This window comes from Callorhinus ursinus, unplaced genomic scaffold (assembly GCF_003265705.2).
Source record: "Callorhinus ursinus isolate GAN/ISIS: 27379988/994484 unplaced genomic scaffold, GSC_fseal_2.0 scaffold8, whole genome shotgun sequence".
In the NCBI taxonomy this organism is placed as follows: Eukaryota; Metazoa; Chordata; class Mammalia; order Carnivora; family Otariidae; genus Callorhinus; species Callorhinus ursinus.
Window position 1 is genome coordinate 47,913,897 of NW_027397070.1, and position 15,487 is coordinate 47,929,383.

The 15,487-nt window shown below is 39.4% G+C and overlaps 1 protein-coding gene across 11 annotated transcripts in view; it reads left to right on the plus strand.

Moving 5' to 3' along the window:
• The window catches only part of GPATCH2L (G-patch domain containing 2 like), a 151,377-nt gene that overhangs the window by 116,052 nt on the left and 19,838 nt on the right, over positions 1-15,487 (plus strand). For 8 of the 11 annotated variants that reach the window (XM_073895617.1, XM_073895613.1, XM_025869595.2 and 5 more), the window contains one exon: positions 202-4,925. In XM_073895617.1, coding sequence (XP_073751718.1) covers positions 202-362 — 161 coding nt within the window. In that variant the 3' untranslated portion in view covers positions 363-4,925. Of the gene's footprint in view, positions 1-201; positions 4,926-7,645; positions 7,741-15,487 lie in introns of those variants that run through there. The other 3 variants (XM_073895618.1, XM_025869592.2, XM_073895619.1) reach the window with 2 other exon arrangements.

Sequence of the window (15,487 nt, forward strand, 5' to 3'; positions counted from 1 at the left end):
TCTCAGGTAGAGAAATACTCTCACTGAAATCTTGCCTTTATTTTTTTTTGGAAAGGAAAAAAAAAAAACCTTATGTGGCCCCTTGGGTTCATAGGTTATAAAATAAAAGCATTCAGAGAATTGTGCAGTGAAGTGTCTCTGATTCTAATTTGTCTCCCCTTGATCTTTTCTTCCTTCCTTTTATTGTAACCACCTTACCAGTTCACGTGGATGTAGTGGAACCAACTACACCAGCATCGCAGGTCCAGAAATCTCCAAACCCTGAGTGGTTGATCAGGACCTCTGCCACAGAGAAAGCTACTGACTCAGCTGCAGCTACGTTTTTTAAAATGCCACCAGAAAAGAGCCCTGGATACAGCTAGAGAGCAGGATTCCACCCACCAGGAGCTACTGGGTGTTGTGAAACGCATCCCAGACTTGGTACCGCAGTCTTGTGTATTGTAATTGACATTCCCAATCCTTTAATTGCCAGGATGACCCTTCTTTCAAACAAAGCAGTGGACTCTTTCTCTTAGAAAATCATGTTGTGGAAATCTGTTTTTTTTTTAAAGTTAGTAAAGTATTGCAGCAACAATTTTTTTAAAAAAAGGTCATCCTATGCTATATTTGTTACATTGCTGTCATTGTCCCAACAGCTATCTACAGTTCCGTTTACAGAGCTGTTGCTTTTTGCAGGTATGTCTCTTTTCTTGAAAAACTAGTAACTCCTTTTGCATACTTTACATGTAGAGCTTTTAATATCATTTGAGGAAGTCCCAAATTTGTAGCCAGTTCTAGACAGATGTAAACAGAGTTGAGACCTGTGTGTGGAATTGTGTTTACAGGAGATAGAGTTTGCCTTTGAGCCTGGTCTTGATTCACTGAGAGTGCCAATAAGCCAAATTCGCCAAGTTCTCATTTGGGAGCCTCAGAGGAGACACCAGCAACACGGACAGTGGAAGCCTCTTCCATTTTTCTGGATGGCCTCATGGGATCTCCGGCAGCTGGACTGTACTTTGCCTCATCTCCAGAGTTGGTGTTCTCCCGCAGGAGGATATGTACATTCATAATGTAATGAAGAAATGGTTTCGTTGTTCAGCAAACTTAAAATAGTCAGTGGATTGTGTCTTAATACTTCATGTCACAGTGTAAGCTTTTATGTATGAAATGGGACTTTTTATTGTTAGCTTATAGGTCAATAACCTGCAGCAGAAATTCACACTCTATTATAATAATGGCTTCTCGGGGACATACTTTGGGGAGAAAAATGTCTTTTTGACACACCTTTATACTTGGCGTGTTTATGACGGCTCAGCTACATGTGGCGTTATATATACGGCCATGCCTGAAGTTGGATGCTACTTTGTCAAAATGAGGAATAAGTGACTGCCTGGAGCTGCTGGAGAAAAGCCACCCTTTCTAAAAAAGTATTATCCAGAGTGTCTGTCATTTGTGGCCTGGTTGACAGAAGGGTTCTTTTTTGTACGAATTGAGTACATTTGCTCTGAAATACAGAGAAACTGTTCTCTAAGTGCCCACTTCTCTGTTAACGTTCCAGAGGAACTCCCAGCCCTGCCCCTGGATATCTTCTGTGCTTGAATTAGGTGCCGAGTGGGACAGAGCCTCCTTTCCCTGAAGTGCAGCTGTCCCTTTTCCTCATACACCATGTGAGGGTCGGCTGCTCTGTCATGTTCCCTTTAAAAATGATAGTCCTTAACTATCAGTGCTAACTCCAGGATTTCCTTGTTGATGGGTGGATGTGAATCTAGTTGGAAGGGGGGACTTGAAGCTAATTTAAATGGCGCTTTCTTTAAGAGGGAGAACACGTCAATTGTCCATAACAAGGAGTCTGGTGGAGGGAGGGGCACATGGAGATTATGAAGTGAGGAGTAGCATTAAAGCCAAACCAGCATCCCCAGGAGCCACCCCTAGTTCTCCTTTTGTCCACTGGGGCTGCATCCAGAGCAGTATAGAAAATAAAAGTGCCTGTTGAAATAAAATAAAAAAATAAAATGGCACTACCAAATTGTTTTATTGATGAAGGGGGGTTTTATTGTCATATGTGCATTCTTACCTAGTTCCCATCATGTCCTGAGACACATTTCTAACATATTTGTTGGATTCAAGGGGAAAAAATCCATGGACATAATTTTATTTTCTTTGCACTAAGCTCTGGCTCTTGCAGAGATGGGTCCTGTGATCATGACCTATTCAGATCTCCACAGTTCAGATAGAATCTTGTTGCCTGGCAATTCTCCTTTCTACCTGTGATTACAAATAATTTATATATATGACTTTATTTACATTTTAAACATCGCTAGGATGTACTGCCATTTTAGAGAGAGAAGAATGGTCACAGAGTTTAGCGACTTGCCCCAAAATCACATGATCAAGCCAAGACTAAAATCCCAGACTTTCGGACTTCCTCTGCCCTGGGTTATAATCTTTTGATTTTCCTTGGTAGACCTGAGTCACTCTGAGACCCATAATTTTGAAACAGTGTGTCATGAATGTTTATCATCTTTCTTGGGCATGCTTTTCTACATATTTTGAATACATCCCATGGGGATTATCCAAAAATGCCATATCTGCCTGTAATAAGTGGGGAAGAAAATTAATTGCCTAAGAAATAGCTATTAATACCTTGCAACACAGGGTTGTAAATTGTGCTCCTCATTTTAAGCTGCTGCATGAGCATGCTGACAGAATTATTAACCAACTTACTTTGCTTGTTTTCTATATGAGTCAGTTCCAGAGGAATAAACTTGGAATTGAGTGTTTTTTGAATCATAAATTTTAAATTTCTTTTTTATATAGCAAAGTGTATGATGTCATACATTGAGTAAAGTCTGTTACCTTTCAACAAAAGATACAATTTCAAAATCAGGTTTTGTAGTCTCTTGAAAAAACTGATAGCATGACTTCCTTTGAGGATAATCATTGAGCTCGTGTGTATTTGATCTGCCTAGAAGTAGTAACTGAAGCTGAGTTCCACAGTTCTTACTTATTTCAGGCTTCTGATTTATCCTAGCTGGCTACACAGTCTGCCTGTCTGAATCCTAATCTTCTGTATTTTCCACAAGGAGCAAAAGTCAAGACATTATCCACTTACATGAGCATCATTCATAGAAATTAGTTTTGCTTATGAGTTTCAGGGAATTTGAGATTATTTTTCAGATGCAGCATTTTAAAGGGAACAAGTTCATTTGCATCAAAACCCTTGTGTTGCTTTTTGGTAAGAACCGTGCAGAAGAGGGAATTAGCTGTTTACATGGTGCCAAATTTAGGAGAGGCAGAGTGTGATCTTTATTGAGTGGTGCGTGCTTGATCAATAAGGCACATTTAACCTTGAATTCTTTTGAAATCAAATGCAATTGAAAATTTTGTTTTGCTGGGCTGTGAAGCAGGCTGCAAACAAGGCCATTTTGGCAGCAAAATGACCAAAAGCTGAAACAAAATTTCTTGTTCCGTGATGCTTGTGGCATCCTTTGCTAATGAGTAAAGCTCCACACTAACAATAGGTAATTGAACTACTTATGAATCCCACATAGAGGACTGTGATCTATCTTTTTGCATTTCGGCATCAGAAACGCAGTCTAGACCACAGCATTGGAGGTTCTGGAGCCTCAGGAGCAGAGCCAGCACAGAGGTCACTTGTAGCTGAACAAGAGAAGGAGTTAGGCTCGCAGTGTCATTGCCCATGTGATGGCCTCTCTACTTGGGCTCTGGGGATGTTTGATTCATTTCAGGTCTTTTCTTTAGTTTGGCTTCATTACCGTGGTGTGGGCCATATACTTTTTGTTTCCCGGGGAGAATGCTTTGTAGAAATCTCAGCATTAGGAGCCGCGGTCAGTGTTCTGTAGGTCCGGTGCACCTTCTGTGAGCCGGCGTGAGAACAGAGTGCTTACTCTAGCGGCTGTGGATGCGGTCTGGTCCAGGGCACAGTTTACAGGATATGTCATGATTCACGGGGTGGCGGCAGGGATGGTAAAAGCAGTTTGCTCTTGGTATCAGCTGCTTCCTTTGTTAATGCTTGAGCTGTCTTACTTGTCAGTATTTCCTTATCTCCCGCTCCGGTCGTGCCAGCTAGTAGAGTTACAGGTGGTGGCAGCAGTCAGGATGGGCTCCTACCCCATCAGGAAATGGCACAGAGGGAGAAGGTGAGGGAATCGGTGGGTTCTGCTATAGTGGCCCAGAGATGCTTTCACAAAACTACATTAAGATCCCCAAACAGATGAATGTCAAATGCCTGGAAACAGCAACATGGGAAAGAAGCAAGGAAAATGAATGATCCTGCTGAAGAGTGTGGATTGAAAGGTTCTTAACAAGCCCGGCAAAATAAACTTATGGCCAAAAGGAGAAATTTTCCTGCCACTGCAAATAGACATGATAAACTCTAAAATTGCCAAGTTTTTGGAATAAAAACTTTTCAAGTACAGTATTGAAGAATGAGGCAGATCCTGAAGACGTTGGCCAGGGAAAGCAATCCTGGCAAAGTCCAGAAGTGAGAAGGCATGAGGAAGAGAAGGGGAGATGCTTAGAGCAGGGGTGCTGGGGCTCCTCGACCACCGGCAGCAGCACATACTTGCCCCCACCAGACCCCACCCGAATCGGAAACTGAGGGTGGCCGGGCAGTCTCACGAGGCCTCCGGGGGACTCTGATGCACGCGGATGTTTTGAGAACCATAGGCTTTGCTGTACCTAAGTGTTTTAACATATTGGCATCCCCCTAAGCTCTGAGGTGCTTTTCCCTCCATAAGTATAGACATGTTTTGTATACGATTCTTTGCAGAAACTGTTAATGTCTTTATTTCCCATCCTTTTTCCCTAAAGCCCCTAAAAGATCTGGAAATATTGAGAAAGAATGATGTGGAGAAAATTGCCATCAAGGCCATATTTAGATGGATGGAAACAACCTTTAAAGTGGATTAAAATATAACAATGAATTTTTAGTCTGTGAGTGATAGTCATTTTTCACAATAGATAGTAAAACATTTGTGTAAGATACTGCTATCCATGATTTCATGATACTTGTTCATTACATCTTCGTTTCCTGGGAAAATGTGTATTTTCCAGCATAATAATGATGAAGTCTTTAAGGTATGGCTCACAGAAATGAAAATAATTGGAAGAAAAAACCACCCTGAGTACATAGTATTGTGTAATAAATACTTGTTGCGTTATTGGTGATCTTTTGCTAGGACTTAATCTCGGTACTTCAGAGCATGTAAAAATCAATTTTCAGTGATCCACTTAATCACACCCTATCGTCTTTGTTTTACATTTCAGTGATTCTGCAGGGCTTGGTGGCCAATAGCAACAGCATGTTCTGTTTTTTTTTTGTCTGATTCATGGATTCAGTGTTTCAGAATATGGTACTCTAATCCTAAAAGCTTTGAAATGAAATCACAACCACTTTTTCTTTAGGTTTTATTTGTATGAATTGGGCTAGGCTCTAATTTATGACTTAAGCCCACAAACCCAAGTTTTCTCTGGGAATTTGTGTGGCCAAAGGGGAGTTCTCTGGTATCATTTCTCAGGTGTTCACCTTGTTTTGTGCCCGGGGCTTGGTTTATAAAGCTGATTAAGTGAGGGCACGGAGAGGTCTGTGCCACCAGAAGAAGAGTTTGTAGTTACAGTTCCCCTGGAAATGAGGCACGGCTTGCCACGCAGGACCACAGGACGGCACCAGGTTTGGGTCAGGAGGCAGAAGACTGAAGCAAGCGGTAGTTTAGGCCAGAGCCTTTATTGGGGTTTCCTCTAAGAAGGCAAAGCAGGGCAGGGTGAACAGTCTAGAAATGGCTAGTTCAACTAATTCTGGGGCCTTTGGGCCATAATCTAGTCTCTGGTTGCCTGGTACCTGGCCCTGGGATGATTGCTTCCTGGAGTGTAACAGGTCAGATGGAGGGGGTATGGCTTCATCGTACCCGGTTAGTTTGCACATCGAAGACAAGCTGCTGGCTGAGTCCTTTGCTATCTTTCTAAGAATCAGCTAGCCCTGGGAGAGGTGGTTTTTTTTCCCAGCCAGAAAGGTTTTTTAATGTTAAAACATCGTAATTATTACAGAAAGCAAAAAACATGATTAACACATGTGTAAGCCTTAAGCTCTCCTTTCAATTTTTGCAGTCTTTTAAAACACCATGTAATTTTTCTTTTCCATCTTGAAAACCAGTTAAAAAATACCTCTGGCCAAAAATGTTGTTACTAGATGCTTTCAAGGTATGGGAATGTAAAAAGATTTTTAAGATGTAAATTATGAAAATTAATGTTTTCTTTCTCTAGAAGTGAGTTCTGACCCTTGCAGATCCCTCATTTAAATGTTTTTAATTGAAAAAGAAATATCAGAACTTAACAAATGGCCTTGGTGGCTTGGACTGAAATCAACCCATTTCACTATGTGTAGATTCTACCACTTGCTCCTCCCAGTGGGCCATGTATTTCTCCATGAACAACGTCATGATTATGCAAATTTCTACCACCCCAAAATCATGCCAACACTTTAAACTGCTCTCAGTATATATCCCAATTCTGTTGTCAGTAGCTATTGCAGACTGTGGCCATTTCAAACTCTTTTTACCCCCACCTTCTCAGCCTCAGCAGCTAATCTCCCCCACCCCCTAACAGGTAATAAAGCATTAGACAGGAGTCTCCCATTGTACACCCTTACATACAACCCTTCCTCAACTCTTCCATGTAAGTGCTTGTCCTGCCCAACACAAATCCCTTCCATGCCCTCAGTCCCTCTCCTTTGATCAGATGCCTTGCTTAATCTAGCTACAGCTTCTCACTCCTGGCACGTACAGCTTGCATTTGAACATGTTTAAAGATTCCCTCTTGAAACGAAAATACCCCTTGACTACCACTAAAATACTGCCCTCACTTACACTTCCTGTTCATTAATTCTCAGTCCACTGAAGCATTGGTTTTTAGCCCTGGCTGCACATTAGGACCACCTGGGGAGATTTTTAAAGAATCCTAATTCCCCCAACTGAACTACAGACCAATTACATCAGAATGGGGAGGTGGGACAGGCTTCATTCTTTTTTAAAAACAGTGGTGCAGCTGGGGCTGAGAACCACCATGCCAAAACCTGGTTTTGCTATACTCCTCAACCATTAAAGTTGTTTTTGCTGGGTTCACCAGTGATTTCCAGTTGTCAAAATTCAGCCCTTCGGTTGATGCTTATGACTTCATACTATATAACCACTTCCTTTTTGGAATTCTGCCTGTTCTGACCCTGCTCTCTCCTGATTTTTTCCTCCACTTTGCTTTTTCAGTCTCCACAGGTGGGCAAATTGGTTAGTAGGTCAGTCCAACACAGACTGAATGTCCCTTTCTTCACCTCCAATACACCAATTAACACCTGTGTACTAATGAGTTCCTTTGCCATACCACCCAATGCACTGACTTAAAGCATGGACTTAGAGTGAAGTATTTACATTCCTTAATCATTGTAGACGTTCGGGAAATCATGCTCAAGGTCTCTGCTTCTTTCTTTGTTTCTCTTTGTTTCTGTTTGTCCCTCCTCTAGGTCCACTGAGATAGGAAGGTTGCTAACCACATTTAGTCAGATTCTAAGATGGATCACCCATATGTACTCTTGGAGTTGCCGTTCATAAAAAGTCAGGCTTGAACTGTGGTCCCTCTTCTGCTTTCTCCTGTCCAGGATCTTGGACTGGTAAGGAGACCTGGGCCCACTTCTACATGCAAGGAGGCTACCCCCATCTAGTGCTCGCTTCAGTTTTTTACTTTCTGCTGCTGGTAAGAGTTTAGTTTGGGTTTAGGGGGTGAGACAGACTCATTTCCTCACCAATTTTTGACCTTTGGTACCGCGTTGAATCTTACTTTATTAGAGAATATTTACTGGGGTTTCAAGCCCTAGCTCTAATACTAAGGTGGAACTTGATTTTCTACTTTATTACTATCATTACATGGTACCTCTGGAACTCTATGTGGGGGTTCCACCCTCACCAGAAGGGATCCTGTGTGTTCTTGACTTCCCTGAATCACTAATTTCTGTTTCAGAGTCTGGGATGAATGGATCTGATTAGTACCCATGTGCTTGTGTCCGAGCTGCAGGAAGTGAGAATGAGGTTATCTGGAATGTGTAGCTTCTGTTGGGGTTGGATGAATTCCTCAAACATAGAAGAACAGTTCAGGTGCTGGACAGCGGATAAGAATAACAAAGGTCCACGAGGGCCATCGTCCTATTTACTGATTCAACAAACGTGTATTAAGCACTCACTAAGCCAGTCTTCCTCAGGGACCTTTTGGGGAAGGTGGCTGCTGCCTAAGGTCCTTAGATACACTCTGCATGAAACCAGTCTGGTCCTTTCCAGAGCCCCTAATGACAGTAATATGACTATACTGAGTGATTATTATTATATGCCATTTGTCAACAGCATCTCAATCTTCAACAACTCTAAGGTAGGTAAATTTATATCTGTTTTAAAGCAATGAAATATGCTTATAGTTAGAGATTAACTTGCTCAAAGTTACATAGCTAATCAGTGTAAGGCAGCATTCAAGCTCCAAGTCTGTTTGGTGCTAGACTTTCTGTTCCCAGTAACACCCTGTGCTGCCCTTTTCACAATATAAATGAACTGTTGGTGACCATGTGTATCTGAAATAAACTGGGTGCCACCGGGCCTGGAACTGGGTGTCTTGTGACACCCTTTTACTCCATTTACCTGTAGCTCCTGGTGGGCTGTTTCTCTATCAAAGCAACTATGAATGGGCTCATCTCTTCTCTGTGCCTACATCACTGAAAGAAGATAGGCAGTTTCTGTGGCATCTTCTTAAAATGACCTATTCTTGGTTTTGGAAGTGACCAGAGCAAAAGTCAATAAAGTCTACCAAATCTATGGCAATAAACAGATACTGTCCTTTGTAGGCCAATACAAAATGGATCCCTAAGCCAGAAGGACATGTACTGTGAATTTTTAATGTTAGTGATGAACTGTTCTGAACATCTTGCTAAACATGTTATAGAGCTGCTAGCAAGATAGCCGTCTGAATGGTTTTGGCCTTTATAAATGTCCCTTCACTCAGTAGATGTGAGTAGAACACATTTTATGTCAAGCACTGTGCTAGCTGCTGAATGTACAAAGAGGAGGGCATTCCTGTTGTCATGATATTCATGGTCTTTTGAGGAAGAGACAAAGCAAATATTACAATGTAGAATGATAAACTTTGAGAAAGAATACCAGGGTATCTTGGGAGGATTTAAAAAATACTGGACCAGGTGTCGGCGGATGAACAGAAGTTAGGTAAAGAAGAGAGGATGAGGCCACCTAGCATAAAGAGCATGGTTTGTACAGGGCACTGCAAGTATTTTGGTATGGCTGACAGCATATAGGAGCAGGGAGAAGCAGGCAGGAGACAATGAAGGACCCTGTGTCACCTGGCTTGCTTGTTGATTCGGAGAGCTGTCACAGTATTCCTCTGCTGTATAGTCCTGGAAAGCCTACTGCAACTGGCCCATTTTGCAGACAAAGCTGGAACTGAGATGTGAACAGGTTTCCAGCTCCTCGATCACCTCCCTGGGAAATACAACCAGATCTATCTCCTTATAGGAGCTACTGACATGCTTAGGAGTAGATTAAGCTGAATTGGAAATAATCAGTTTGCACCATGACTGACTGAATTCTTCGTGTGTTTTATCATGATGCCAGTCTGAGGTTATTCCCCTTAAACCGCCTTATCTTGGTAGAATTTAATGCACAATGTGGTAGTCTTAATCCCTAGTACTGTTCTTCAGTAGCAAAGTTGCCACTCTAAATTATGCATTTGGGGCTTTTTTTCCTCAGTAGCCACAGTAAATTTGTGTTGATGAATCTACACTCTTTAGATGGGGGAACTTTGCAAATCTTTGCAATCTCAATGCTGCAGAAAGTGTCCATAGAATAAATGCAGCTGTCCCATACAAAGCATTGATCCCATGATTTTGGTCTCATTAATACCATGCTATATGTAGCTGAACTCTGTAAAATGGAACGAATGTAGTGGTTTGGGCCAACAGTGGTAATGTATGGCCCTTTTTCTGGTGTTCCACATTAGTGTGACTCAGAGCCTCTTGACTACATTCTTTGGAGCTCTTGATTTAAAACCTTTTTAAAAAAAATCTTTTAGTTTGAAATAAGTTTAGACTTACAGGAAAATTGTAAAAATAGTATAGACTGTCACCATATGTCCTTCTTTCAGCTTCTAATGTTAACAGCTTACATAACCATGGTACAATTATCGAAACCAGGAAATTAACATTGACACAATCCTATTAACTAAACTACCTACTTAGTTCAGTGTCACCCGTTTTCCCTGTAATGTCCTTTTTCTGGTTAAGGATTCAATCCAGGATCCATATGTACTTGGGTCTGTTTCTGAGCCTTCGATTGTATTCACTGGTGTGTTTGCTTGTGCACAGTGGCACATTGTTTTCAATAACTGAAACTTTATAGTATGTTTAAATGTCTGATAGAGCTAGTCCTCTGACAGTTTTTCTTCTCCAGTGTTTTCCTGGCTCTTCTTACATGTTTGTTTTTCCATATAAACTTTAGTATCAACATGTCTAACTGAGATTGCATTACATTTACTAGCGCACTTAGGGAGAACTGACATCTTTACAATGTTGAGTTATCCAAATTATCTGCAAATGGGGGATGTATTTCCATTTGTTCATGTCTATTTTTGTGCCTTTTCAGGACTGATTCAAATTTTTCCTTGGATAGGTATTATGCATTTCTTGTTAAGTTTATCCCCTAGTATTCCATCTTTGTTGCTGCTAATGGGGTTTTCTCTGCCATTATGTCTTCTACTTGGTTATTGTTCTTATATAGGAAGACTTTTGACTTTTGTATACTAGTTTTATATTCTGCTACCTTACTGAATTCTTTTACTTTTTAGGTGAGTTTTATCATTGATCCTCAAGAGTAAAAAAAAAATTCTAAATGCACTGAACAGTCACAAGGAATGAAGGAACCTATAGAGGTCAAAAGTGCTGTGAAAGCTCAACTTTGGGCAACAAGTGAGATGAAAGCCATTATTCACTCTGAAAGTATCTGCAGAGACCTGGCCCCCTTGAGCCTCTGTCATGGTGACTGTGATGAGTGTAGGAGATAAAGCCGGGCCTGCTCAATGCAGGGAGTTTAGCCTAAGATCTCCTACAAAGTGGGGCCCCTCAAAGTGCAACACTCACAGTGTAAGCATCAATACTAAGTAAACCCACCAAGCAGAAATAACAGCAAGGCCTTTCTTGACCTTGGCCATGGGTGGAGGAAAAGTTTGTTTTAACCTAAAAATGTTTAACGAGTTGTCCCTTATAGAGGCTTATGGCCTAAGTTTATTCTACTGGTGTGGTCCAAAATACTGCAAATGGGAATTTAATTTACAGTGGACCCAGGTCGGTAGTAACCTTAGATGACTAGCAGATGCAAACACAAATTCTCTCAGGAGGAATGAAATTTAAGTCGCGGTATCAAAGAACTACCACAGATAGTTATAAAGAATATGGGTCGCTCACAGGTCACAACCACAAACGAAAGAAGGAAACATACTGTGAGTGAGAATCATTAGAAACAACATGCAGGAGAATCAGACTCAAACACATTAGATATGGTGCTTATTGGCACACAGTATAAACTAAATGTTTTAAATATATTTCACGAAATAAAAGAAAGGCTTCAAAACACCAGGCAACAAAAACACGTAATTTTGAAAAGGGGTGATGAGAGTTACAGTGTCCTGTTGCCCTTCAGTTGTTCAGGAGGAGTTAAAGAATCTTATTAATTTGGGGCCTTAGGTAAGTAGACATGTTAAAATATTTGGGGTAACCATTAAAAGAATAAATATAGAGAATACAGCATTTAAGCTAATATGGGGGAAAAGAAATGGTAAAAAGACAATAAACTGGAAAGGTGAGAAAAGGCACAAAATAAGATAAAATGGTAAAAGAATTCAACTTTATTAGTTATAAGCATTAATGAACTAGACCCTCCAGTTGAAAGATAAGGTCAATAATGCTAGATTTTAAATATCCATTTATATGCTGTTTATAAGAGATACATCCAAAACTTAGTCATAGGAAGATTGAAAGTGAAAGGATGGAAAAAATATAAGAGGAAGATAATCAGAGAAAGTAAAGATAATCTCTACGAAATAACAAACGTTGGCTCAATAACTGATAAGTGGTTCGATTTGCCAGAAAGACATACTAATTTTCAACTAAGCTTGATAACAGAGCCTCAGTATACATAAACAAAAATGGGCAAAACTAAGTTTAAAATGTCTTCTTTAGTTGTTGATAATGACAAGTGGACAGAAATTGTTATGAATACAGAATATTTAAATAGTATAATCTTATGGTCTAGCAGACATGAAAAGAATATCACGCCTAACAATTTGAAGAATTATACATTATTTTCAAGCACAGATTGAACATTACAAAAATTGACTCTTAAGCCATAAAGCAAACCTCAGTGAATTCCAAAGGTTAGAGACACATAGACCACACTCTGTAATCACGATGAAAAATTTAAAAGTCAGTAATAAAAAATGAATTTGCTAATATATTTGGAAATTTCATAGCATATCTAAACTAATGAACCACTGAAAAAGTCTTAATAGATATTGGAAAGTAGAACTGAATTATATGAAAATTCTATTTTCATTAACCCTCTTGAGATGCAGCTAACGGGGTAATTTGAGGAAAACCTATGGTCTGAAATGTTTAAGTCAGAGAAGAAGAAAGGACTGAAAATTGATGAGCTAAACATTCTACTTACAGTTAGTAAAAGAACAACAGAATAAACCCAGAGAAGGTAAAATTAATAAAATAATAGTGATAAGATCTAAATTTAATGAAATAAACATATGATTGAAAAATCAACAAAAATTATGACAAAATAAGCAAAACTTTAACATAATTAAGAAAAGATGGAGAAGGCACTAACAATATTAGGGAAAAAAGGGACACATAGTTATAAATACAGAAGAGATCTAGAAGATAGTAAAGTAATACCATGAAAAACTTTAGCCAGTAAATTTGAAAGCTTAAACAAAACGGACACATTTCCAGAAAGATAATTTATCAAAACTCAATCAGAAGAAGTGGAAAACTCGATTGGTCCTGTAACACTAATCATCTAGTCAGTAGTTTGAAATCTAAGACTGTATATTCTTCGTAGAAAGATTTTGCGTGACCCACCAAAATGGTGGAAATGTCTCTGGCTTATAAAGTTTATTTGGAAGACCAAATGAGCAAGACTAGCCTAAGAAAACGAAGGGAAAGGATATTAAAGCATATAGCCTTTAATACTGAAAGTGTGGTACGGGTACCTGAATAGAAAAACTGACCAATGGAACACAATAGAAAATTCAGAAATAGACCCAACTGCATACAGAAATTCAGGATACAATTAAGGTAGTGTCTGAAATCAGTGCGGAGGGGGGGGCCGAAAGATGGACTATAAAAATGAATGGTGTAGAGGGGCACCTGGCTGGCTCAGTCGAAAGAGCATGTGACTTTTGATCTTGGGGTTGGGAGTTCGAGCCCCATGTTGGAGGTAGAGTTTACTTCAAAAAATTTTTTTTAAATTTTCAGAATGAATGGTGTTGGGATAACTGGGTAGCCCATCAGATCTCTTCCTCACACTATATACCAGGATAATTTTTAAATTGATCAGCGGTTTAATTGTACGATATTAAACCAGTAGCACAGTAGTACTGTGGAAAGATGCTCAACTTTTTGTTTTTGATTTTAACAACCGAATGCGATAGTTACTCTTATCATCCCCATGTTTCAGAGAAGGAAACTGAGTCAAAAGGAGAGTATTCTGCCTGAACTCAGTTATGGTTCTAGGATTTGAACCCAGTCAGGCTTGCTCCAGATAAGAGTAATTTACCTTGACTAAGTGAGGTTTATTTTAGGAACACAAGGATCATTTAATATTAAGACTAGCTGGGTGTTTCCTTAATATGATAAAATATATTTATCTCAATCCAAAGCCACCACCATGCTTAATTGAGAATTAGAGAAACAATTTCATTAAAGTCAGAAACAAGACAAGGATGTCCACTTAATCATCACCATTATTTAAAATTGTTCTTCAGGACATAGACAAAACAATTAGACAAGAGAAAGAAATTAAAGGTAAAGAAATTAAGAAGAGAGGATAAAATTATAACTTGCTGAAGATAATTGGATTGTCAGCGTAGAAACTAAAAAGGACTAACCAAAATGTAGAAACAAAATAAGAATTTAATAAATTAGATGGGCAAAAGAAGTTAACAGACATTTCATAGAAGAGAAAATACAAATGACTCAAGCATATGAAAATATGCTGAGCCTCACTTGTAATAAGATAAATTTCTCACCTATCAAAAATAATAAAGCTTGATAACACACTATAACAGTGAGCATGTGGTTAAATAGGCACTTTCACACATTGCGTAAATTAGTACAAACTGTGGAGGCTGGCAATATCTATAAAAATTACAAAGGTACATTACATCTTTTAACCCAACAATCCTAGGAATTTTTCATATAAATAAACTTGTATTACATACAAAATGACCTATGAACGTGGCTGATCATTAGAATTCACTAGTGGTGAGTTAGTTTCAGTGTACACTCTGGGGAAGAGATTACATAAGGGCTCGAATACAGAAGGCAGGGATGATTTGGGATCTTCTTAAAGAGGCTGCTTACCACATGGAAAAATATTTTTTAAAACCTAACTATATATTGCTTTCAGGAGGCACACTTTATCTATTTTTAAAGATTTTATTTTATTTGACACAGAGAGAGACAGTGAGAGAGGGAATACAAGCAGGAGGAATGGGAGAGGGAGAAGCAGGCTTCCCGCTGAGCAGGGAGCCTGAGCAGGGAGCCCGATGCGGGGAGCCTGATGTGGGGCTCGATCCCAGGATCCTAGAATCATGACCTGAGCCAAAGGCAGATGCTTAATGACTGAGCCACCCAGGCGTCCCAAGAAGTCACACTTTTTAAGTGTAAAGACAAAGATTGAAAGTAAAAGAATGGAAAAATGTACACCAACCAAGGGCTAACTTAAAGGAGGCAGATGTAGCTATACAATATCAGTCAAAATAAATTTAAGTCAAGAAGCATTACTAAAGATACAGAAGGACAGTTCCTAAAAATAAAAAAATCTACCAAGAAGGCATAATAATTCTGTATTTTGATGCACCTAGTACTTTAGTTTCAAAACAGAAAGCAAAAATACAGAACTGTAACTAATTGATAGTACAGTGAAAAAATCATTAACAATATGGAAGATTTAAACATAAGTAGTACCTTTAATCTAACTGATGCCCATAGCGTACTACAACCAGCATTGTCGGGATATGTGTTCTTTCCAAGTGCCTGTGGAACATTTACCAAAATTTGCCATATGCTAGTCCTTAAAACAAGTCCCAACACATTCCAAAGAGTGAAATCATCCAAAATATGTTCTCTGACCAAAGTGGGATTAAGGTAGAAATCAATAGGGGC